The following is a 27910-nucleotide window of genomic DNA, read 5'->3' as shown; positions in this document are numbered from 1 at the left end:
AACGTTTACAAAGTAGCTAGTGAGAATAATATTATAAAGCATATATAGCAATGAAAATAACACAAGGACAGTCCTTAGTAAAAATCTGCACTCTGAAAAAGTCCAGATCCGACACAGTCCTGCCGTGTATTGGTGTATTCCAACAGAGGTAAATCCTGATCTCCAACGGTGCAGGTGTTGTGTAAAAATGATAATACAAAAAGTACACTTTAAGAGAAGAAGCACGGAAAAAAGTTCTAAAAGAAATATATATAAGACCCTTGGATCCGGAGTATAGGTGGAATAGAATAGTTGAGCCAACACCAAAGTCACATGTATACACCTCTGGTGAACCCAGCTGCTCACCTCAAATTGACCGCAATGTGTCTAGATCAACCTGGTCTAGATGGTTATAGTCCACAAATAGGTAGCACACATAAATCTCCGTCCGGTGTTTAACATGAAACAAACAAAGTAAAAAGACAAAAAATAGGCTGATGGTGAAATACCGTCACAAAAAGGGGTTGGTAATTGGGATCTTGGCGAGTGGGAGTGCACTCACATGTAGGTGAGAGATCTCAGGCTCATATCCACGAGCACCGAACTCGTCAGTCCCTCTATCTTTCCTCTGCTCTTTCTGCTAGATCTCAGGATTCAGGTGCTGGCTGTTTTAGTCTCCCCAAGATTTCACAGTGTGTGGGGATGTCTCAGCTGGTGTGGGCTTGTGATGACTCCTATCCCTCTCTCAATAGCTCAGATGGAGCGCTCAGATGGCGTGATGATGGGGAAGAGGTGAAAAAACATACCCATAGTGTAGCCCAGTCAGCAATATAAACAGGTTTATTAAAAACACAATTAAAAACTCACATAAAAATTCAGGAACTCTGCAACAATCCTTACGAGTGGCGAACTCGTGTGTCCGTTCGTCAGATGCTGGAGTGTGTCCTGCCTACCAATCCCGACGCGTATCGTCACGGTCACGTGACTTCATCAGGGGAGGATGTAGGGGACACATGGACAGACATTTATAGTCTGTATTGATGAGCACCCGGCGGCCATTTTGTCGAAGCTCATAGACAATGACGACGCTGCCTGTGGTCTGCTTGCGCCATGCTATGCAGTGCAAGCCGCGCTTGTGAATAAGATCAGAGAACGGGAATTCAAAATATAAAACGCATAAGAGGCGTCTTATCTAATCGGGCCGGCAATGGAATGTCAGGGTAGACAAACCAATATGAGAAACCTAATGCAAGGAAAGATAAAAGCACGGGGGAGGGGGTGGGGCTATAAAAACATATCCTAGTATGAGAGTGTGCAGTGTGGGGCCGTAGTAGGGGATACTAGATAATAACATATCTGAACAATGAGAGATAAAATCATCTATATGGCCCAAGTCCATATTCTACTGGTAAACATGAAGGGATGTTGGAACTAATCGGAAGGGAAGGGGTGGGGGCAGTGGGTGGGGCGGGGGGAGTATAGAAAGAAAAGGGACGGAAGGGAACTGGCATGGGGATATATAAATATCTCCCTAAGTGAACCATATTGGTGGTGGTCTATATGTGCCAGATAACCAGCTTGGGTAAATGGTGACCATAATAATATTGACTATAAAAAAACCCGGGCAGGGGAGTGTCAGACACGTCGGAGCTGACGGCCTGATCCATAAATTCTAACCTCATGTGATGTGAAGTATGTATTCATGCAGCACAAGTGTCACATAGACTCGGGTGATACAGATACAGTACGACCCAGTCAGGCGTATGGTACACTTCTCTTTCTCAAAATTGAGGAAGTGATAAATATGATGCATGAAATACATGTGTAGTCGGTGACTATAACTCACAGCAGAGGGCCTACCTAAGGGGGCCTGGTGTCGTGGTGGGGAAGTGAAGGGGCAGGGAGGGAGGGCATGTGAAGAAGGGAACTTATGTGCCAGTAGGTGAATGGCAGATTGCCATACATATCAAGGGTGGGGCGACACTCACTGGTCTTGTGATAGTGGTGACTATGTTACATGAACCAATATTTAAACAGATTTTATGATATTATTTTAAAATTATTTAAAAAATTAATTTGGAAAACATGGAAACTGTAAGAGGGACGGGGTCAGGTAACAGGAGAGAACCCGTATCGAAAAGTGGAAGAAAAAGGGGCCCGAGCCAAAGGAGGCATGATGTACCGCAACATATGACGTACAGCCAGATGCCATCTAGATCATATACATATACAGTAAGAGGGAGCATATGCAAAGTAAAACTAAAAGTCACTAAGAAAACAATTGAGGTCAAATTCTATGTTTAAACCCTTGGGTGCAAAAGTGTCCATGGAGAATATGTACTTAGACTCAATTTGGCTCAGTGTTCTAACTTTATGGCCGCCACGCCAAGGCCTGGAGTAGGGCACTATCCCCCAAAACCTTAAGTGTGCAGGATCTTTCTGATGCACTTCGGCGAAATGGCGGGATACACTGTGTTTTGGAAAACCGCTTTCAATGTTTTTGACGTGCTCCTTAATGCGAATTTTCAAGAGCCTTTTGGTGCGCCCAATGTACTGGAGGCCGCAGCTGCACTCCAGACAGTAGACCGCACCTTCAGTGTGGCACCCGATGAATTCTTTGACCTCATATTGAGTCCCATTGCTATTGGACTGAAACTTGGTTACTTTCAGATTGGGTGTATGGGTATGGGTGCATGAATAGCATCTCTTACAGGGGTAGAACCCTTTTCCCGTAAAGAAGGAGAATGCTTTTTTGGGAGGGTCAATCACATTTGCCCAGACGTCTCAGGTGGGATGTACCCCCCAACGATGGCCTATGCGACCAGGAGTCAATTGACGAATGGTTTAGGTTTTTTAACCTTAAAGGGATGGAGCTTCTACACCTTCTACTGAAGAGGAAGCAAAAGAAGCTTCGCAAGATTGATGCTACACTAGCCACTTTGAAAACACAACTAGATACACACAAAGACACGGCGGAATTTACACGATTAACTACCCAATTAAACAAAGACCTAGTGACTAAGGATTCGGAAGTCAAATTGAGAAAAAGTAAAAAATACACCAGAGATATTACTGATTACAAGAATGATGTAGTCTTTAAATGGCAAAATAAGGCTAAACCACTGGAACCCTCGGATCCCAGTTCCACCTTCTCTACACCGGAAAGGGGAGCCCCACCTCAAACAAGGACACAGGCGAACCCCATTCCGCCACTTCTGGGAATGGATCACAGAGACAGGAGGGAAGAAAGACCAAGGGATGACTACTCAAGAAACCAACATGGTGATGAAAGGAATGGACACCCAAGTAATGTCTCCCCTCGCACCCCTTGGAGGCAACCACAACCGAATGGATACACACCACAACAAGGCTGGAAAAAACCCAAAAGGAAAAATAAAAACAAGAAACCATATAACAATTGGAACAAAACAAACCCAGGACTAAGGGACGACAGAGAACCACCTTATGTACCCTATTACCAAACTAGAAGTCCTGTTTATCCTAGTGGATATTATAACAACAGAGAACACAGAGGGGATTATCATCATGGAGATCAGCCATATAGGAGAACTCCAAATATTGATACTTATTACAGGCACGAACCACCACCCCAAATGAGGCCTAGGGAGAGAAGCCCGATATACACTAACAACTATTATGCCCCCTTAAGGGATCTGCGTGATACCCATAGAGACGGAAGACGAGATCTAGACCTTCGTCAAGAACAAGGATATAACTATCCGTCGTCTTTTTTAGATCGAGGAACAGTATATCACCCTCCAAGGAAACAGGAAGAATCGAAACAAAAAAGTCCCACAAGAAAAGAGGCTGCAGAGCAGGGAAGAGAAAACAGAAGAAGAGACTAATAGGGGAAGGGATCTTCAACCTCACTGACACACCACTCACAACTGAAGAAATTGCAGTACTGGACAAAGGCTTGAAGTATGCACCAGTGAGGAATTTGGACAAATTCCAAACTTACATCGGCATACAAAAATATGTTCGCAAATTAAATATAAAAAAGTACATGTTAGAGAAACCCTTTGTGACCCAGACTTGTGATAATCAACAGGTGGTGCATAGTCATTTGAGGAATAGGTCTACCTTTAACCCCAAATTAAAAGATGGGAAACACATTGAGGTCTTTAAACAAATGGTAACTGAAGAAATTAAGAATTTGAATTTTAAAAAAGTGGAAGAACCTATCTCCATAAAAACTGGCATTAGTAGACTCACGAAAAGAAAAGATCTCGTAATAAGGCCTTCGGATAAGGGAGGAGGGATCGTCATCCAAACAACTGAACAATATCATACTGGGATGATGAAATTACTAGAAGATTCCGATACATATAGTGTATTATCAAAAAATCCCATTTTTAAATGGAAAAAAGAGTTAGAACAGGTAGTCCAACTAGGCACCAGGAAGAACATCCTAGATAAAAGGGAGGCGAAATATCTTGTCCCAGAAGCCTGTAGAACCCCTATTATTTACGCACTGCCCAAAATTCATAAGGATCTACTAATCCCACCTTTCCGTCCGATAGTGAACGGGATCGAGTCTATTACTGCCAGACTTGGCCAATATATTGATCGATACTTGCAATCAGCCGTGCAGAAAACTCGCGCGTACTTGAAAGATACGAAAGAAATGCTGAGATTCCTGGATGGTATAGATATTGACGGACCACTCCTGATGGCGACAGCGGACGTATCCTCTTTGTATACGATCATCCCCCACCATCTGGCATGTGATGCTACAAAGTGGGGCCTTCGTAAATATACCAAGCTCCCATGCCTCCAAAGGAAATATTTGATCAAATGTCTGGACTTCTGTCTGAAACACAGTCATTTTTGGTACGGGAACCAATATTACTCACAGCGAACTGGGGTTGCTATGGGGGCTAAGTTCGCACCTAGTGTAGCAGGACTTTTCATGTCCAAATGGGAAGAAGAGGCCGTCTTTCATGACTCTCCATCAGATCTTCTATTGTACAAGAGGTACATAGACGATATTTTCGTTCTATGGAAGGGTGACTGCCAGTCGCTCATATCGTTTTTTGAGAAACTAAACGATAACTATGTCAATATTGTTTTGACTTGGCAAATCGAAGAGAAGGTGATACCATTCTTAGACTTGGAAATCAGCCGGACGAACAACTTGTTTAGCACGAGAACATTTTTCAAAAACGTTGACCGTAATAGCTACCTCCCCATCACCAGCTGCCACCACAAGAACTGGCTTTTTAACATACCCAAAGGGCAGCTGGTATGGTTACGGCGGAATTGCACGACCACTGAAGAATTTCAGACCCAGGCCAACAAGATAGGCGATAGGTTTATAGAGAAGGGATATGAAGGAACCTTCATCCAAGACAAAATAAGAGAAGTAACCGAGTTACAAAGAAGCCAACTTCTCGAAACCCGTAGGCCTGTTAGCAGGAAAGACCAGGTTCCTATTATTCTAGAGTTTAATGTACAGCACAAAAAAATAGAGAAGATCATTCTACGCCACTGGCATATTCTAAAATCAGACCCGGGTCTAAAGGAGATACTGCCTAATAAACCAAGGTTTATGTACACACGCGCGCCTACTTTGCGCGACCAACTGGTCAAAAATGTGATTGACCCTCCCAAAAAAGCATTCTCCTTCTTTACGGGAAAAGGGTTCTACCCCTGTAAGAGATGCTATTCATGCACCCATACCCATACACCCAATCTGAAAGTAACCAAGTTTCAGTCCAATAGCAATGGGACTCAATATGAGGTCAAAGAATTCATCGGGTGCCACACTGAAGGTGCGGTCTACTGTCTGGAGTGCAGCTGCGGCCTCCAGTACATTGGGCACACCAAAAGGCTCTTGAAAATTCGCATTAAGGAGCACGTCAAAAACATTGAAAGCGGTTTTCCAAAACACAGTGTATCCCGCCATTTCGCCGAAGTGCATCAGAAAGATCCTGCACACTTAAGGTTTTGGGGGATAGTGCCCTACTCCAGGCCTTGGCGTGGCGGCCATAAAGTTAGAACACTGAGCCAAATTGAGTCTAAGTACATATTCTCCATGGACACTTTTGCACCCAAGGGTTTAAACATAGAATTTGACCTCAATTGTTTTCTTAGTGACTTTTAGTTTTACTTTGCATATGCTCCCTCTTACTGTATATGTATATGATCTAGATGGCATCTGGCTGTACGTCATATGTTGCGGTACATCATGCCTCCTTTGGCTCGGGCCCCTTTTTCTTCCACTTTTCGATACGGGTTCTCTCCTGTTACCTGACCCCGTCCCTCTTACAGTTTCCATGTTTTCCAAATTAATTTTTTAAATAATTTTAAAATAATATCATAAAATCTGTTTAAATACTGGTTCATGTAACATAGTCACCACTATCACAAGACCAGTGAGTGTCGCCCCACCCTTGATATGTATGGCAATCTGCCATTCACCTACTGGCACATAAGTTCCCTTCTTCACATGCCCTCCCTCCCTGCCCCTTCACTTCCCCACCACGACACCAGGCCCCCTTAGGTAGGCCCTCTGCTGTGAGTTATAGTCACCGACTACACATGTATTTCATGCATCATATTTATCACTTCCTCAATTTTGAGAAAGAGAAGTGTACCATACGCCTGACTGGGTCGTACTGTATCTGTATCACCCGAGTCTATGTGACACTTGTGCTGCATGAATACATACTTCACATCACATGAGGTTAGAATTTATGGATCAGGCCGTCAGCTCCGACGTGTCTGACACTCCCCTGCCCGGGTTTTTTTATAGTCAATATTATTATGGTCACCATTTACCCAAGCTGGTTATCTGGCACATATAGACCACCACCAATATGGTTCACTTAGGGAGATATTTATATATCCCCATGCCAGTTCCCTTCCGTCCCTTTTCTTTCTATACTCCCCCCGCCCCACCCACTGCCCCCACCCCTTCCCTTCCGATTAGTTCCAACATCCCTTCATGTTTACCAGTAGAATATGGACTTGGGCCATATAGATGATTTTATCTCTCATTGTTCAGATATGTTATTATCTAGTATCCCCTACTACGGCCCCACACTGCACACTCTCATACTAGGATATGTTTTTATAGCCCCACCCCCTCCCCCGTGCTTTTATCTTTCCTTGCATTAGGTTTCTCATATTGGTTTGTCTACCCTGACATTCCATTGCCGGCCCGATTAGATAAGACGCCTCTTATGCGTTTTATATTTTGAATTCCCGTTCTCTGATCTTATTCACAAGCGCGGCTTGCACTGCATAGCATGGCGCAAGCAGACCACAGGCAGCGTCGTCATTGTCTATGAGCTTCGACAAAATGGCCGCCGGGTGCTCATCAATACAGACTATAAATGTCTGTCCATGTGTCCCCTACATCCTCCCCTGATGAAGTCACGTGACCGTGACGATACGCGTCGGGATTGGTAGGCAGGACACACTCCAGCATCTGACGAACGGACACACGAGTTCGCCACTCGTAAGGATTGTTGCAGAGTTCCTGAATTTTTATGTGAGTTTTTAATTGTGTTTTTAATAAACCTGTTTATATTGCTGACTGGGCTACACTATGGGTATGTTTTTTCACCTCTTCCCCATCATCACGCCATCTGAGCGCTCCATCTGAGCTATTGAGAGAGGGATAGGAGTCATCACAAGCCCACACCAGCTGAGACATCCCCACACACTGTGAAATCTTGGGGAGACTAAAACAGCCAGCACCTGAATCCTGAGATCTAGCAGAAAGAGCAGAGGAAAGATAGAGGGACTGACGAGTTCGGTGCTCGTGGATATGAGCCTGAGATCTCTCACCTACATGTGAGTGCACTCCCACTCGCCAAGATCCCAATTACCAACCCCTTTTTGTGACGGTATTTCACCATCAGCCTTTTTTTTGTCTTTTTACTTTGTTTTTTTCATGTTAAACACCGGACGGAGATTTATGTGTGCTACCTATTTGTGGACTATAACCATCTAGACCAGGTTGATCTAGACACATTGCGGTCAATTTGAGGTGAGCAGCTGGGTTCACCAGAGGTGTATACATGTGACTTTGGTGTTGGCTCAACTATTCTATTCCACCTATACTCCGGATCCAAGGGTCTTATATATATTTCTTTTAGAACTTTTTTCCGTGCTTCTTCTCTTAAAGTGTACTTTTTGTATTATCATTTTTACACAACACCTGCACCGTTGGAGATCAGGATTTACCTCTGTTGGAATACACCAATACACGGCAGGACTGTGTCGGATCTGGACTTTTTCAGAGTGCAGATTTTTACTAAGGACTGTCCTTGTGTTATTTTCATTGCTATATATGCTTTATAATATTATTCTCACTAGCTACTTTGTAAACGTTATCACCCAGTTTCACTCTTTGTCCCACACTCTACAGCGCAAGTATTTTATTTAAATTTTTTCTGTTTCACTTTAGTCTATCGAGGTAGACCTTTATATTTGCAGCAGTATTTTCAGTTTGTTTCCCTCCCCTTCACTTTTCAGACAGCGCAGGAGTTCACCTTATCCATATATCATTTTTACATGAAGGAGAGAAGTGCCAGAATAGGCGCGGTATGGAAGTGGTTAAAGTGAAACAATAAAAGTGAAATATTCCTTTAAATTTCATACAGGGGGAGGGGGGTATAACATGCCTGTGAAGTAGTGCATGTTTCCCGTGCTTAGAACTGTCACTGTACAAGATGTCATTTCTGAAGTGAAAAAAAAGTAATTTAAAAGTACTCATGGCTATAAAGAATACAGTCATTGCGCATTAAAAAAAAAAGCGTGGGGTCCCCCCAAATTCAATTACCAGGCCCTTCAGGTCTGGTATGGATATTAAGGGGAAACCCGCTGTAAAAAAAATGACGTGGGGTTCCCCCCAAATATCCATACCCAGGCCCTTCAGGTGGTTACAGTGTTGTATGACTGAGTTATTGTCATTCAAAATGTGAGAGCACCGAAAGCTGAAAATTGGTCTGGTTATTAAGTGGGTTTAAGTGCCCAGTTGTCAAGTGGTTAATAATCGATATTCATATTGATGAGAAAAGTTCCAAGAAAATCCGTTCCGTTCTTGTGTAAAAACTCCAAAATGTATTTAATGATAAAATAATAAAATACATTTTGGAGTTTTTACACAAGAACGGAACGGATTTTCTTGGAACTTTTCTCATCAATATGAATATCGATTATTAATACAATAATATCGATTTATCAACACATATTTCAATGGCGAGCCTTTTGCCAGAATCGTTTTGCCCGAATATCGAAAGTTTTTGAATTATTTCTCCTATCGCTTGCCGAGAGGGAAAACAAGCATTGATCATGCAGACAAGCTTCAAGGAGAAATAAAAACGAATGAACTTTCGGCATCATCGAATGGATCTGGAAACATAGAATTATTTGGTGAAGAAGTTTACACACGTAAGAAAATCCTGTTTCTTGATGACGTAATTTCCCGTAAAGAGAGGGAAAGCGCGAAAGAAGTCGTCCTACATTGGTAAGTAATGGATTTTATTAATGAATTATCTAGTGAGAGTAATTTAGAATTCAAAAATCTGTCAAAATTTGTTAAAGATGATGAATTATGGAGGTACATGTTCAATATATGCTTACAATCTAATATTGAGATCCAAAAGTCAAAATTTACTTTTAAGAAATTCAGCAAACAGATTAGGAATTTGATGAAGTTTGTTAAAGTTTTTGATGCAATGATTTTAGTTCCTGAAAGTTGTTCGATTTTGACTGAACGAATAGATGATTTGCAAAGTGCAATTCAAATAAAAGATATTCAGTTGTTGGAGTTACAGAATAATGTAATGTTTAAAGCAGAGTTAAAGCGGGGGTTCACCCTAAAAAAAAACATTTTTTTTTCTAGCATACTAGCGCGATCTACAGTACACCTTTCTTTTGTTTTTTGGCGCCGTACTTACAGTTTACTGCCGTAGTGAAGTTTCAGACTCCCCGCGTTCCTATGCACAGGGAAGATGATTGACGGCCGGCTATGGCGCGTCACGCTCCCCGAAGATAGCCAAGATAGCCAAAATAGGACTTGCCTCTTCACGGCGCCTGCGCAGTCAGCTCCGATGTCTGTGCGCAGGCGCCGTATAGCACCGTGAAGAGGCAAGTCCTATTCCGGCTATGTTCGGGGAGCGTGACGCGCCATAGCCGGCTGTCAATCATCTTCCCTGTGCATAGGAACGCCCATTCCCCGCGGGGAGTCTGAAACTTCACTACGGCAGTAAACTGTAAGTACGGCGCCAAAAAATAAAAGAAAGGTGTACTGTAGATCGCGCTAATATGCTTGATGGCATGCAAAAAAATTGTTTTTAGGGTGAAACACTGCTTTAAGCTATAGTAATGATAGTGATGATTCTAAGAAAAAGTCTGTTGTGCCGGTTAAGCGGTCAATTGGAAAATATGACCAGGAACTTTAAGTTTTGTTTAAAACTAAAGTAATGAATAAAGATACAATATGCACACAAAGTTTAGAAAGAGAGGGCCAGATTTACAGAAAAAGTACGCCAGAGTATCTGCTGATACTCCGGCGTACTTTCAAATTTGCTGCGTCGTATCTTTATTTGTAATTCACAAACCAAGATACGACGGCATTTGGCTAAGATCCGACAGGCGTACGGCTTCGTACGCTCGGGGCGATGTCATTTTGCGCAAAGCACGGCGGGAAATTTAAAAACGGAGAATGCGCAGTACGTTCGGCGCGGGAACGCGCCTAATTTAAATGGTACACGCCCCATTTGAATTAGGCGGGCTTGCGCCGGACGGCTTTATGCTACGCCGCCGCAAGTTTACAGGCAAGTGCTTTGTGAATCAAGCACTTACGCCGAAAACTTGCGACAGTGTAACGTAAACAGGATACGTTACGCCGCCGTAATTTTACATGAATCTGGCCCACAGAGTTTAAACACACAAAGGAAAGATGGTGAAATCAGAGTTGCCACGTGTATGGCCACACCCAGATATGATGAGATTCACGTCACAGACAGAATTGAGCAGACAGGAAATGCTAATTGCTTTCAGAGTAAAGAAAGTGGATATGTTCAGAAAGAACAAACATTGGAATTAGGAAAGGAGGAACATTTTGAGCAATTTGTTCATCCTTGTCCAAAGTCGATTGACTTGCTTTATGCCTCAGAAGTCAAACAGATGAGTACATTGACTGTTAATGACAGTTCAATTAATAAGACAAACAATACTGACAATGAGAGGAATGTATTACTTCCATTGCCTAAATCAAGGAAAAAATACGTTTTAACTTCTCCAACATTAAATTAGGTTGCTCCAATTTTAATAGATCAGTCTATTTACAGTAATGTTGGGAATATTTCTACAGCAGTCGCTGACATGTCTTCAGATTTTAAGTGGCCACATACAAAAGCCAATCTTGTATTGAAGAAATTGGTTCAAACACATAAAAGTCTTTGGAGTCAAAAGACCAAAAGTGACATAGGTTTGTTTAAAGATATTGAAATTGAGATTGAAGGAAAAGACCCCAAACCTCAAAGTCAAAATAAGTTGCCACAAGAAGCAATAGGTCCAGTTTCTGACATTGTACAATAATTTTTACAGCAAGGAATAATAAAGAAAACACAATCTGTGGTAAATAATTGCATTTGGCCTATCAATAATGCTGCTGATGAGTATATGTTATCAGTTGATGTAAGAGCACTGAATAAATGCATTACAAATGACACACCTATTATTCCTGATTTAAATTTAATGTCACATATGGGTGCAAGGCCAGAGTATTTTCTGTATTGCAAGTAGCCAACAGTAATTTTTCAGTACCATTAACTAAAAGCTGTCAATATAAACTTGCCTTCAGCTTTAATAAAGAAACCTATGGATTCACTAGATTAATTCTAGGATTGGACATTACTGATGGCATAGTACATGAGAGTTTGCAGGAAGTATTATCTAAATTCTCTAGACCAGAATGTATTTTCCAGCATGTGGACAAGTTTTTTCTGACCACACAAACTACAGAAGAGCACATTACTCTTTTGTCAGAGTTATTTACGCTATTAGAAACAGCAGGGCTGAAAATGAATACTGAGCTAGTTCAATTGATGAGAAGTCGTGTAATATTCATGCACATGCAAATTAGTCATGGACATAGAAGATTATCACAGGAAAAAGTTAGAAAAGTTTCTGCTTTTCCAGTTTCAACATCTTACAAGGCATTACATACATTTTTGAACGAAATAAAGTGTTGCAAAGAGTTTTTACAGAAGTATGATGATAGAGCTAAACCATTATTAGATTTGTTGAGACAAAAAGATGGTGTGTTTGATAAATGGGGTCAACCCCAGACAGATGCCTTTGAAATGTTGAAATGGGATGTGCGGAATGCTCATTCATTGAGTACAATTGAAGTTGGTCCGTCTATGTTAGATTGTACACTGATTTATCAGAGAATTCGATTTCAGTTACTTTTTCGCAATTAAAAAACAGTAATCAGAAAATAATAGGATATTTCTCCAGAGGTTTGACAAATATGGAAAATACCTTTGATACACATACTAAGCAATTGTTAAGTCTTTATTTTGCAGTTAAAGTAACAGAAAAGATTGTGAGATCCAGTAAGATCATATTACCGACATCTGATCAATCACTAAAACTTCTTCTACAGAGAATTAATTCAGGAGAATTATATGACAGATATTGCCCATGTGTTAAAACGTTACAATCTAAATCTATACAGGTAGATTTAATAACAGAACATGTTCAGCAATGTGTACAAAAGGATGTTTTTAGAACTGCTGAGAGAGGCTTTAAGCCAGTATTTGTTGATAATATCAAGATTCATTCAGCAGGTCATTCTATTTGCTACTCAAAAAATATCATTCAGCCAAAATTCTACAGAACATGCTGAATTGGAAGATAAAAATTACAGTACAGCACGCATTACTCTGAAATTTATAGGGCAGAAGTGAATGGATATACTTCATTTCAGTCCTCTGGGTTGATTGAAAACATTTCGGATTTACATTACACCGCCGCAAGTTTACAGGTAAGAGCTTTGTGAATCAGGCACTTACGCTGTAAACCTGCAGCGGTGTAACGTAAATGGGATACGTTACGCCGCTGCAGCGTAACGTATTTCTACCTGAATCTGGCCCATAGTTCTGGGAGAAGATGACATATTTGATTCATTCGTCATAATTATTGTTGTCTTTCTATGTTCAATAAAGTTTTTCAACTTTACAGTACAGGAGTACAAGAGGAAGAAGAAAGAAAGAAGAATCAATACCTCTAATGACAGAGAAATGTATAAAAACAATTGACTTTTGACGACTGATGATATATTGTGTTTTTTATATATAAACTTTTTATGTGACGAGATATGTTTTTCATATCAAGAAGAGATATTTTTTACACACCAATTTTTAAAAACACATGTAGTGTATTTTCAGAGTTGAAAGGGTTAAACTTTTTTACAATGAAGTCTAGTTAGTAGGAACATCTGATGTTAATTAAGCTAGAGTACATGTTTCTTAAAGGTACATAAACAAGTTAGGATTAACTTTACCTTGTAATATGCATTTAGTTTTGAAGTCATCTCACATATATGAACAAATTGAAGTTAAGAACATATTTTATATTTACATTTTGACAAGGTTATTAGAAATGTTGTATGGATTATAGTTAAATATGCTGAATATAATTTGGAGGGGAAATATGAAACATATATTTCTGAAGTGAAATTCATACTTCAAAGTATTGTACAACTATGCTACAGTCATGAATTTAGGAATATTAAGGGGGTTGATTTTATGGCAAAAAGGAAGAAGAAATGAATAAGGTATATAAAAATATTTTATGGTACATGAAGCAAAAGGTTTTCTGAAATCACTTTTCCTTATGTGGAATTGGAATTGAGAATATATTCAAGTCAATTATCTTAAGATTTATTTGAATGAATGAATACAAATGTGAAGCAAATGAATATGAATGAGTTTAAATCGGAAAATGAAAGATTGTTAATCAATCATTTTGATAGGGAAATGTTATAAAGATTTTCTTTAATCTAATATCTAATATTCATCTATTAACAATATTAACACATGAATGAATGGAGTTGGGTCTTTGAGAATAATGGACTTAAAATATTTATATCAGTGTCTGGATTTGGAAAAGTGAATTATATAATTTGTTATATATTTAAGTATATAGTTAGTTTGTAGTTTCATAAGCTTCTATGGTAAAAACTGGCATGTGGTTATCATTAGCCTGAACTGGCTTCCTATAGAAGTTCTACCATCCCCCATCTAAGATATAAGGTTACAGCTTGTAAGATGTAAAAGTATTTTAACTAAGAATATAGGGCCAGATTCACGTAGAGCGGCGCATATTTAGTTTGGCGTAACGCATGTCAGTTACGTTACAGCGGCTCAATTTTGTGTCGTAAGTGCCGCATCCACAGAGTATTTGCGCCCAAATGTGCGCCAGCGTAACGTAAATTCCCAGGCGTAAGGCGGGGTAATTGAAAGTAGGAAGAAAGTGGGCGTGCTCCATTGAAATGAGCCGCGACCCCATGCAAATGAAGGGCCGGCCGTACTGCGCATGCGCGCACGAATCTGCACCTCACTGGGCATGCTCAGAACTCGGCCCGGCGCAATCAGTGAGATAGGAAATAGGCCAAGCATACTTAGTGAGATACGCCCTGTGTATAAATAGCCCCACACAAACGCCCTTCCATTGCAAAAGTACATCCCTGTGTTCCAGGAGGTTGCTGGGCCATCAGGCCAGTCTGCACCATCCCCCGGACTTCAGGCTGCTGAAGAGCCCCAAGAAAGGCAGGAGTCCCCAGGGCAGGGGAGTGGACACAACTCACCTCATGAGGAGGTTGAGGGGGGGAGGTTGTGGATGATCGGATGGACCTTGCCAGGGAAATCCTTTTGTCTTTGGATGATGCTCCCCCTGTGGCTGGCAGTAGCCAGGCCTCCATCAGGGGTAGCCCCTCCCACTCCTCCCCCAACAGAGCTCCCCCCAGGGGGCTCCCAGGCCACAAGCCTCATCTTCAGGCAGAAAGGCCACCCAGAAGACCAGGGGGTGGCCGAGGTTCTGCCTGCAAATCTGCGGAGGGACCAGGCCCGTCAGACCCAACATCTGGGTCAGGTCACCCGGACTTTGGCCCAGATGGAGGACAGCCTGGCCGCCATTAAGGAGTCGGTCAATGATGTGGGCACGAACTCGTTGGCGGTCATAACTTGCTTTTGTGACCTGCAGACCGCCACAGCAGGCGTGGCCCTGGAGGCGAGTGCCCTGACCCAGGCTGTCAACGCCAATACCCAGGCTGTCCAGGCCAATACGGCAGCCCTCACTGTGGGCCTCAACAGGATAGCCGTGGCCTTGGAGGGCAGGCCAGCAGGTGGGCAGAGCCCAGGGGAGGCTCCTCCTTCCCCCCATTAGTCTCCCCTGAGGGCCCGTGGCCGTGGCCGGCCCAGGTGTAGCTCACGCCGACGGTAATTTAGGATGTTCTTTTGTTTTTTGTTATTTTTTTTAGGAATTTGTACTGTGATTATGATTTTTTTTATGTGTGTGAATGATGTATGAATGTGGGGGTGACATTCCTGCTGAAAAAGGGTGTCACCCTCATTTTTGGTGGAGTAGGGATCCCCAAGACTAGGGAGAAGTGATCCCAGGTCCATGTGAATGGTGTATGAATGCACAGTGACATAATTGGAGCCTTGGGTACTTGGGTCTAATCCAATTTGATGTGGATGTGGGGTGTGTGTGCTAGGGACCACAGTGGTGTGCATGCATGCATTCTCATTGTGCCATGTTTAATGTGTGTCTTTACTGTGCAAAGATGCCTTCTGCGAGGCGTCTCCTGGCTGCTGTTCCCTCAGTAGACGGGGGACCCTCAGTCAGGGGGGGATTGTCGGGTTCAGGGGTCAGGTCATCACGTAGGTCAATCTCCAGGCCCCTTCTCACAGCTAAGTTGTGCAGCATGCAACATGCACCGATGATCTGGCACACAAAGTTTGGGGAATACAACAGGGTACCCCCAGACTTATCCAGGCATCGGAAACGGGACTTCAGGAGGCCAAATGTGCGTTCCACCACTGCATGGGTACGTATGTGTGCAGCATTGTAGTTTTCCTCTCCTGGGGTTTGGGGGTTCCGGAATGGAGTCATGAGATGGGGTCCAAGTGCATATGCAGAGTCACCTGGAAGGGAAAAGACAGGAGGATGTTAGTCATGCATGTGCCCCTCGTGATGTCTGCATCATGGGGGGGGACAGTCATACCTGACACCCATGTCACTCACCAACCAGCCAGCTGTCCCCATACATGTTCTGTTCAAATTGTCTTGGGATGTCGCTTTGACGGTATATGAAGCTGTCATGGCTGGATCCTGGGTGTTTGGCACGGACGTGCCATATGAGGCATTGGGCATCCACTATCACCTGTACATTGATTGAATGCCAATGCTTCCGATTGCGGTACATGTGCTCTGTCTCAAGGGGGGGCTGTAGTGCCACATGTGTGCAATCAATGGCCCCCACGGTGCATGGGAATCTGGCAATTTTGTAAAAATATGTCATTGTCTTCATCCGCAGGTCCTCCTGGGTGGGTTTGATGATTTGGTTGGCCATGCGTCTCAGGATTGCGGGGACAACCTGGTGCACACATCTGCTAATGGAGGATTGTGACATCCCAGCCGACAATCCACTTGTACGCTGAAAAGAGCCAGTGGCAAGGAAATGGAGTGTTGCCACTACCTTCACCAGTGGCTCCAGTGCATGTGAGCGGTATGTTGGGCTGGTGATGTCATCCTGCAGGGTTCTGGTTAATTCCATGATGGCTTCAGGGGTGAATCTGAAGGTGCGATACACCTCAGAAGCAGCCATGCCAAAGACATCTAGGCGTGTGCGGTATATCCTCTCCTGTGCCCTCCTCCTCCTCCGTTCCCTCCTCCTTTTGCGTTCCTCTAAAGTCACTAGTATAGCTATGAGCATGGATACCCCTGGCATGTTGGCAGACAGATTGTTGTCCTGCAAGTGTGTGTGCTCAGCTCTTCCCTAACGGTGTTGCTTTAGCTGACCTTTACACGGCTGGTGCAAAGTTAAGGCACCTTTTATAAGGTGTAACTTTCCGCCGTGAAACTAGCAGATGCGCACAGGGTGTAGCCTACGCCGCACAAGCGTACTTTTGTGGATCGCCGTATCTCCCTCATTTGCATATTTACCTAGCAAATCAGTGGTGTGTCTAGCGTATTTTGCACTCCAAAATGCGCCGGTGTAATTGTTTTACGTCGGACGGAAAAAACTGTTTTTCAGGCGTATCTCGTTTTGAGGATATGGCCCATAAATACGGGCGGCGCATTTTTCAATTACGCCACGCATCTCTAGATACGTCGGCGTAAGTGCTTTGTGAATCTGGGCCATAGTTCTTTACTAAGACTACAGTATTTCTATGTATATATAGTATTATGGTATGTGTGTATGTATATATATATATATATATATATATATTTGATTTAGATGTTAAAATGTAGTTACTCACATAGTTCAGAGCCCCATCCTTAGGAATTCTAGAGTAAATGAACATCTCTCTTCTGAAGGACATTTGAATTTGGCGGGCTTCTTGTAGAACAACAAGTCAAAAATGAACGTTTAATGAAGCATTTTTAGAAAGGTGGGGGCAGGCTATATATTAAGACTGAGGAGCAGAAATTTTGGGTCGCTCTCTTCTCTTGAATGCTACACACACGCTCACTCACACTAGGAGATGAGCTGACATGCTTGAATGCACACTCTGGCCGGGTACACACGGGCAAACATGTACGATGAAACCGGTCCGTCGGACCGTTTTCACCGTACATGTCTGCCCGGGGACTTCTGTACGACGGCTGTACTAACCATCGTACAGAAGTCCGTGCGTAAACAATACGCGGGGCGTGTCCGCGCCGTCGCCACGGCGATGACGCGGCGACGTGGGCGGGCCTGCCTTTTAAATGCTTCCACGCATGCGTCGAAGTCATTCGACGCATGCGAGGGACGGCGGGCGCTCGGACATGTACGGTAGGTCTGTACTGACGACCATACATGTCTGAGCGGGCAGGATTCCAGCGGACGGTTTTAAAACAAGTCCAGGAATATTTGCCCGCTGGGAAAAGGCCGGCGGGCAAATGTTTGCTGGAATTCTGCCCGCTTGCGCCCTTCACATGACCGAACATGTATGCTGAAACTGGTCCGCGGACCAGTTTCAGCATACATGTTTGGTCGTGTGTACGGGGCCTCTTACACACTTGGAAGGAAGCTTCACACACACACACACACACACACACACACACACACACACACAAAGATATATATTTGATTCAACTTTCATTTCAAGACTAAGAAACTTATTGATGCTATTTTTATATTCTACAATTGATGATATTCATGTGATATTTTACTATTTTATCTTTAAATAAATTTTGGAGTTTTTACACAAGAACGGAACGGATTTTCTTGGAACTTTTCTCATCAATATGAATATCGATTATTAATACAATAATATTGATTTAACAACACATATTTCAGGAGGCCACAATAACCATCATACCAAAAACATTGGCCCAGATTCACAAAGCACTTACGCCAGCGTATAACACGTTACGCCGATGTAAGTGCAAATGTGCGCCGGCGTATGTGTACGGCAGACCCACGAACCAACATGCGCCTAAAAACAGACTAAACCCCGCCGACGTAGCTTGCACACGCCGGCGTAGGGTGGGCGCACATATGGGCGCATGGTGCTGCTCTCATTGATTAGCCATTCAAACATGCAAATGAGGGAAATATGCTGATTCACGAATGTGCGTGTGCCCGGGGGATGCTACGCGAGATGCGCGTAAGTTGTACTTCTGGCGTAAAGTTATTCCCCATTAATGAGGTGCAACCCTGCAACAGACATGCACAGGTCTGCACCAGGGAACACAAGCCGGCGTATTGTGCGTTGGTTGTGTGTCTGGCTGGGCGTACGTTATGTTCACGGCGTACGCGGTGATCCTGCGTAGCTTAGGCAGTTGTGCCGGCGTGGTTGTGAACAGGCGCAGGGGGGTGCTGTGCATGCGTCCACGTCACGGCGCATGCGCAGTTCGTGATACGTACCTGTCTGTCGCTCGGCCCATCATTTGCATGGAGTCACGCCTCATTTGCATGGGGTCACGCCCAGTTCCACCTACGCCGGCGTGCGCCTTTGAAACCCACGCCACGCTGGCGCAGCGTTGGGAGCACTAGCTTGCTGAATGCAATGCTTGCCTCCACGCGCTACGTTGGCGTGGCGTATGGTGTTTGCTCTACGGCGGCGTAATGTCCGCCTTGTTCTCTGTGAATCTGGGCCATTGTGTTTAAGTTATAGACCTATTTCACTGCTGAATGCAAATACAAAGTTATTTGTGAAGGTACTGGCAGGAAGGATGAAAACAGTAATAAAACGACCTTGTACACACGGACCCGGTGGGCTTTATTCCAGAATGAGAAAGTAGGGACAATGAAATTAGAACGCTTCTGGTGGTGCAGAAAATAAAAGAAAAAAATTCCCCTGGTTTGCTGCTATCAATCGACGCTGAAAAAGCGTTTGACTGGGGATTTATGCAGAACACATTAGAAGCAATGGGTTTAGGCCCAAAAATGTCCCACTGGATCAAAGCGTTATATAACCAGCCTACAGCGATGGTGAAGGTAAACGGGACCTTTTAAAATGTATAATGGCACTAGACAGGGGTGCGCCCTATCCCCCCTGTTGCTCGTTCTGTCGCTAGAACTATTGTTGGCGGGGATTAGACAGAATTCAGACATCAGGGGATTAAGATAGGAGAGGAGGAACACAAACTTGCGGCTTACGCCGACGATATTCTGTTTTTATATCTAATCCCAGGATAACCCTCCCCAACTTAATGAAATTCCTAAAAAACATATGGAGATGTAATCAAATTTTAAAATTTACCCGTCCAAATCAAAGATTCTAAATATTAACATGCAAAAACAGGAGGAGCAGATATAGCAAGAGGAGTTCATCTGGAGAAAAAAGTTAAAATACTTTGGAGCGAAGATAACATCATCCACTGGGACATTATATCAAAATATTTTCATTCCATTACTGAATGATATCAAACTAGAACAAAATAAAATTGCATCAAGACATGTGTCGTGGATGGGGAGAATTAATATCTTTAAAATGGTTATCCCACCAAAGATTATGTATAAAATGTTACCAATCTCTCTCCCACAGGTATATTTTAAAACATTAAAAACCCTACTTTTAAGTGGATGTAGCCCAGATTCTCGGCGAGATTGACCACCTACGAGCCCAGTTGCGGTAACCAGCGCCGAGCCTGCTCGCCGCGATGGGTAAAAGCCGTCATATAAGCGACAGGGATCCGACTTGGATTCCCGCCAATTCTAGCCGCGACGTTTGGTATGAATCATGAGGGGAAACTCCACGCCAAATTTTTAATAAAAAAACGGCATGGGTTCCCCCCAAGGGGCATATATGGATTGTAATGAGAACCCCCTACGCCGAAAAAACGGTGTGGGGGTTCCCGCACAATCCATACCAGACCTGTATCCAAGTACGCCGCCCAGCCGGTCAGGAAAGGAGTGGGGACTAGCGCCCCCCCCTCCTGAGCCGTACCAGGCCGCATACCCTCAAAATGGGGGGTTGGGTGCTCTGGGGCACCCCAAAGCACCATGTCCCCATGTTGATAAGGACAGGGCCTCTTCCCGACAACCCTGGCCATTGGTTGTCGGGGTCTGTGGGCGGGGGGCTTATCGGAATCTGGGAGCCCCCTTTAATAAGGGGGCCCCCAGATACCGGCCCCCCACCCTAGGTGAATGAATATGGGGTACATCATACCCCTACCCATTGACCTGGAAGAAAAATGTCAATAAAATAAACACACCCGTCGTGTGCCTTTTCTCCAAACAGCAATTTTATCTATCTTGGCTGTATGCCCAGACATCACACTCTGTGTTAAAGAGGAAAAGAAAATCTAACACGATCTGAACTTTCTAAACAAATTCAATGAAATAATTAAATAAAATAAATTGTGAAAACAGTAGAGAGATTTGATTAATCTCTGTGTATCATCTGAGGCTGTTCACTTCACTGGGTGTATGGAGGGTTTCCATCCACTTTTACGGTTTATCTGGCAGAAAAAGAAGTTGCTTATTAGTCTGACAGTACTGACTAGGGATAAGGGTCAAGGGGGTCTGGGGGTCCCTGACCTCAAGAATTACTATAACGCCATCTTACTCTCTCGGGTGATAGAATGGGCAAAAAATGATAATAAAAAAGATGGGTGAAATTAGAAAGCACGATTAGCAATGTCACACTTGGGAAAATTATATTATGTCTCGCAATAGAAGCAGGATTTCAAGCTTCTTTCGGAATGCAGCCGAATGATCTCCAAGTATTTCTGAGTCTCTCCGGCAACCCCCCACCTCTGGCCACATGCGGTATTGCATGCCATAGAAGTTAATGTGGAACAAAATAGTTTCCATTGACTTCTATGGGGAAACTTGCTTTGATATGCGAGTGCTCAGGATTACACTGTTATTGTAGCAAATCGTTACTATTTCTATATAATATATACCATTTAACCCTATTGGGGTACAATCTATTATTTATATTTATTATCTTATATTTTTAGGGACCTCCATCCCAGTCCCAGTATATCTTATCTGGTTGATCCACCGGCTTCTCGATCTTTGGAATAATTTCGGGATGAACACCTGTTCCTTATAAATTTTCGTCTCAAACTTGCATTAATTGTATATTCTGATACCCATTTCTTGCTTGACTGGCAACCTCATTGATTGAACCCAGCGTGCTGTTTACATTTTCAATTATTTTAAAAAAATTGTATCCAATGAAATATTGATCATCTTTCTACATTTATAATACGTAAGTGAAATGATTACACGTATATACATCACATATAAAGAAAACTTTTTGTATATATTTAATAATAATGTTCTAAATGCATGTAATTAACTATTAGGTAGATTCAGAAAGAGTTAGGCCGGCTTATCTACAGATAAGCCGACCTAACTCTGAATCTACGCCGCCCTATGTTTAACTGTATTCTCTAACAGAGATACACTTAAACATATCTAAGATAGGATGGCTTGCGCTGTCCTATCTTAGATTGCAATGTTTTGGCTGACTGCTAGGTGGCGCTTCCATTGCGGCCGGCGTAGATTATGTAAATGAGCTTTTACGACGATTCCCGAACGAAGGCGAGCCCGCCGCAGTCGATTAACGTCGTTTGCGTAAGGCCTTAGGCGGCCTAAAGTTAGAGCTATGCTCTAGTGGCCTAGCCAATGTTAAGTATGGCCACTGTTCCCGCCACGAGGTTCGAATTTTTTACGTCGTTTGCACAAGTCGTCCGCGAATCGGGAGTTACGTCGTTTATGTCCGCGTCTAAATCAATAGGCCCGTACGGCGTACTTAGCCGCAATGCGCCCTGGGAAATGTAGGCGCCCGGCGCATGCGCAGTGTTAAAAAACTTCAAAAAACTTGAGGTCAAGCCTCATTTCCATACAACACGCCCCCCTCCAACCAATTTGAATTAGGCGCCCTTACGCCCGCTCGTTTTAGGCTACGCCGCCGAAAATTAGCAGGTAAGTTGATTTAAAATCACTACTAGCCCAACTAATTTACGGCGGTGTAGCCTAAACAGGCTAAGCTACGCCACCCTACAGTAAGGCCAATGAACCTGAATCTACCTATATGTATTTTTATGCTTAGATGAACCAATTGTCCTTCTCTACACACCCCTGAAGAAGGTTACTCTGAAACGCGTCTGCTGTAAAGAAGGTTTTTCATGTATTTACTTATATGGTGACAATCATTGGAACTGTATATTTTAATTCAATATTTCATTTTTTAATAAATATGTATAATTGTGAATAAAAACTATTTTTTTACTCTCAATATCCTGTATATTTGGAATACTATCAGTGCCTTAAAAGTCCACCAAGGGGAACCCTTTTTTTAATTTTCTCGTGCTTTGGATTACAAGCATTCTCCTGGAACGGATTATGCTCATAATCCAACGTTCCACTGTAATGGAGAAAGGCAGAATATGCACCTTCCAGGATTTAATATATAAAAAAAGATTTGATGGCGGTATATGGGTGGCAGTATTCCCAGCTGAAAAATGTCATAGCTACATTGCCCATTGCCTTAACCAATCAGATCTGAAGAGAACCTACTTCCACTGGGGAAGTTATGCATAGCTACAGGAAAGAAAAGGGGGATCTCAAAAATATATACAATACTGCAGGGGCTGGAAATGCCGCCATTCATCGGAAAGTGGGAAGAAGAATTGGGAACATGAGTGAATGATTTAGATGTAGGGAAAATACTGAGGATGGCACATGCCACATCTATAGATAACAACATTATAGAAATTAATAAAAAATGCTTGGCACATTGGTACATAACCCCAGATAAGGTACACAAATATCAAAGGGAGGTCTTGCAAATTTTGTTGACGGGGATGTAAGGAAATAGGATCCATGACCCACATTTGGTGGACCTGCCAAAAAAATTTAAATATACTAGAGAGAGGTACTGCAAACAATAAAGGATATAACCAGCATAGAAATAGCAGAGGATCCATGGGGGTGCTTGTTCCACAGGACTAGAAGGGGGGGGGGGGGGGGGGGGGATATTTTTTTTTTAACATGTGATGTAATGTAGGCGGTCATGTAAAGGGGAGCAGTACTGTGTGGGGGTGATATGCGAAGGGAGCAATGCTGTGTGGGGGTGATGTGTGAAGGGGCGATGCTGTGTGGGGGGCGATATGTGAAGGGAGCAATGTGTGAAGGAGGCAATGATGTGTGGGGGGTGATATGTGAAGGGGACAATGCTGTGTGAGGGGTGATATGTGAAGGGGGCAATGTTGTGTGGGGGGTTATATGTGAAGGGGGCAAGGTTGTGGGGGGATATGTGAAGGGGGGATATGTGAAGGGGCAGTGCTATTAGGGTGTATGTGAAGGGGGCAATGCTGTGGAGGAATATGTGAAGAGGGGCAGTGCTGTGTGTGGGGGGGGGGGGTGATATCTGAAGGGGGGAATGCTGTGTGGGGGGTGATATGTGAAGGGGGAAATGCTGTGTGGGGATGATATGTGAAGGGGAGCTGTGCTGTGGGGGGATATGTGAAGGGGGGCAATTCTGTGGGGGGGATATGTGAAGGGGCAGTGCTGTGGTGGGAAAGATGTGAAGGGGGACAAGCAGCTGCACACAAAATGAGGTGCTGCACAGAAAACATGCAGGGGTACCATTGACACTTAAACGCACTGAAATACAAGGTGCAATGTACCCCACATGGAAATTGGCTGGTACAAACGAACCATGCAGTTTCCATGCGGCTGCATTTTTAAAAGGGTGCCAGGACCTTTTCCCAGCAGAAAACGCAGGCACAGCAGCCCATTGGAATTAATGGACTGTCATGCCTGCACACCTTGGCTGTGATGTGAAGAATCTGAGTCATCGCACAAAACAGTTTTTGGTATATGGGACTGCAACCTTTTTTTTTTTTTCCCACTGACATTGAATCAATTATTTATGGACTGTATATAGGTTTAAACGAAAAGATGGATTTTTACACTGTTTTCAGATGTTTTATTTATGCACAATAATTTGAATATACTATATTGAAGAAGAGCACTGCATTTTTTTTGTGACTAAACATTCTCACAGACACACTCCTAAACCTTGTGGACAGCCTTCCCAAAAGTGTTGAAGCTGTTAAAGCTGCAAAGGGTGGGCCAACTTAATATTGAACCCTACGGACCAAGACTGGGATTTTATTACAGTTCATGTGCATGTAAAGGCAGGCATCCCAATACTTTTGGTAATAAAGTGTATATATTATTTAAATACAATCTACTAAAAATATCTCAAATTTACTGAATCTAAAAGCAGCATACAATGTGTTTAAATCTGCAGGATTCATAAAAATTTACTCACTTTTGGAGAACTGATTGAACGTCTCATCGTAAACGCAGCCGGATCCCCAAAGATTTCATCCCGAGAATCAAGTTCAAATCGTGCACTAGGGGAGCATACAGGTGAACAGACTCGTTGAGGAGTTCTGTATGCCCCCTGGCTTGGAGAGCGTGGTACCGAGCGAGAACGAGGCTGTAGAGAGAGGCGACGGAGAGATTCACAAGCTGCATTGGCCTCCTGGTAGTACAAAGCAGGGCGAGGGGCCCACAGTTCTACTGGTCGCCCATAAACACCAGTGTCCTTCCACTCCCTTGGCTCATATGATGGTCTACTGTGAAAGATCTGTGGCCTGTCCTCCACAGTCCACTGTGGTATGGCCCTGTCAAAAGCTGACATAGAGCAAATGCTGTCAGGACGCGATCCTGCCTGGGTGTAGTACTTATAGCCATCAGGAAATTGTGAAGAGTACTGAGGGTAGTATCCAGGAATATGGTGAGGTCCTGGGAAATATCTGTTAGGGCTGTTTAAAAACATGACATTTATTATTTACAGGATAGCAACATGTACATTTCTCTATATGTTTTACAGAACACATAATGTAAAAACCATAAAAACAATGAAGCTAAACAGAAATGGCAAAAAATGACAAAAAATCATCCTCACTTCTGCAATTGCCATGCACTAAACCCAACTTTTTTTGCCTAATATTATAAATGTTTTATAACAAAGATTTCTTCCAAAATGCCCAGTTCCCTCAACCATCCTAATCTCTGTATAATGGTCGCAAGCAGAAAATCCTAGCATCCCATTTTTCTGTAACTTTGCTTGAAAAAAAGAACTGGAACTGGTATATGAGGAGAAAAAAGCTTTGTTTTCTGTAGTCCAGCTTTAGACCATTCAGGAGCAGGTCAACATCAATTGACCTAACAATCAGGAGCGGACTGAAGTATACTCTGCCTACTCAAGGTAACGTGTGATCAATAAAGTGCTCAGTACCCAGGTAGGGTTTATGAATGTTACATCTGCAGTATAGTTTAGGAATAAGGTTAGGGCCAGCCATACATGGTTCGAATCTCGGCCGGTTCAGCAAGGACAGGCTGAGATTTGAACTGTTAATCGGCAGGCTAAGTGTACAAAGTACATCAACTTGGGTACAACCAGCCTGCTGGATTCTCTTCTGATTATAACTAGAGGCTGCTATACTTGTCAGCAATAATCATGGTCTCCCTGCCTGAAGAAGGCAATTGCTGATTTCCCTGTCAACCCTGTCTGTGTTGATGGGAGAATCCTGCAAATTACTTTCCTGCAACCCGTGGTTACAGGAAAGAAATGTGTATGGTGTATGGCCAGCCTTAGTTTTAGATTTGTATAGGTAGCTCACCTTTAAAATGGTTGTAAACCCACTTTTGTCATTTACACCTACAGGTAAGCCTACATTAAGGCTTACCTGTAGGTGTTAGCAATATCTCCTAAACTCCTAAATTCGCCAATGACAGGCACCACTGTCAACGGCGCGCAGGTGCACTAACAGGTAACGTCATCGCCCTTTTGGCCAATCACAGCACCGGAGCGGCGATACCCGGAATTAGCCTCCGGGAGCGATGGATGCGGCGGAGGGGGAAACGAGGGCGGCTTCTGGTGCTTCGTTCTAAGGTAAGTACATGCATAATGAGCTAGTATCATTATGGCTTTGTCTTGCATGTTTTGTGTTTAAAAAAAAAAGTTTAACAGGGTTTACAACCACTTTAACGTAACTGCACATTTTGTCTTGTATAAATGCAAATGTAAATAACAGTAGGATACAGCATTTGGAGGCACTTTGAGCAACTGTATTTCTTGATCATACATCACGGGACACAGAGCCTTAATTACTTAATGGGTTATGTAGTCACCACAGGTAATTGGACACTGACAAACCCAATTAAAATTGAGTTCCTCCCCTATATAACCCCTCCCAAATGGAGAGTACCTCAGTTTTTTCGCCAGTGTTAAACTCATGTTCAACATGTGCCAAGAAGAAAAAGCTGAGTTAGACTTACCGGTAACTCCTTTTCTGAGAGTCTTCCAGGACAGCCCATGAGACCTAGGGCTCCTCCTACTAGGACAGGAAACACGTTACCCCCACAAGATAAAAGGGCGGTCCTCCAGGCCCCATGTCAGTCTTCTCGAGAACCGTAGGACTTCCCTGAAAAACATATGCATAATACACATAACTTCCATACAAAACCGGGTGGGAATCCGGCTGTCCTGGAAGACTCTCAGAAAAGGACTTACCGGTAAGTTTAACTCAGCTTTTCTCCCAAGCGTCTTCCAGGACAGCCCATGAGACGATGAGCCAGAACTTACCAGTCTAGGTAGGGACAACTACCTGATGGATTTTTCGACCAAATGCCTGCTCCTGAGCTGATAGGAGATCCAGGCGATAATGTTTAATGAAGGTCGAATAACTGGACCATGTGGCAGCCTTGCAAATTTGTTCCGGTGAGGCACCAGCCCTCTCAGCCCAAGACGCAGACAAGGCTCTTGTTGAATGCACAGTGACAAAAGGTGGAGAAACTTCTCTAATTTTGTAAGTGTAGTGCCCCCTTGCTTTCAGCATGGGCACTACGCGAAAGTTAGTGGGGAATGGGAGAGTTACTTTGCTCCCATTCGTGGTTTGTCTAAATTTGGGACTTCTGTCATTCCAGAAATGTCCACTTGGTCAGTCTGTGGTCAAGGGGTGCCGACCTTCGCTCACTACCGCTGTTCTCACGACTACACCCCAAGACACCGCCAGGGTAACTTAGTAGGCCGATCCCAAAATTAACCAGCGGCTCCTTCGGGGGTGAACGCTACACATGGGGGCTCGTCCGGGATTCGGCCGTTACCATTGGCAACCAGAAAGTGAGATTATTTATTAAAGAGCAAAGAGTGTCCGGTGTTGTGTACTTTGAACTGTCCGGCAGCGAGGG

The 27910-nt window shown here is 43.4% G+C and overlaps 1 protein-coding gene across 5 annotated transcripts in view; it reads right to left on the bottom strand.

Moving 5' to 3' along the window:
- PLEKHA6 (pleckstrin homology domain containing A6) overlaps positions 1–27910 on the bottom strand; it is a 1721986-nt gene that overhangs the window by 972570 nt on the left and 721506 nt on the right. For all 5 annotated transcript variants that reach the window (XM_040339539.1, XM_040339538.1, XM_040339541.1 and 2 more), the window contains exon 8: positions 24981–25479. In XM_040339539.1, the coding sequence (XP_040195473.1) occupies positions 24981–25479 (499 nt within the window). The remainder of the gene's footprint in view (positions 1–24980; positions 25480–27910) is intronic.

Source organism: Rana temporaria, chromosome 2, assembly GCF_905171775.1.
Source record: "Rana temporaria chromosome 2, aRanTem1.1, whole genome shotgun sequence".
In the NCBI taxonomy this organism is placed as follows: Eukaryota; Metazoa; Chordata; class Amphibia; order Anura; family Ranidae; genus Rana; species Rana temporaria.
This window is presented reverse-complemented; position numbering and strand designations above follow the sequence as displayed.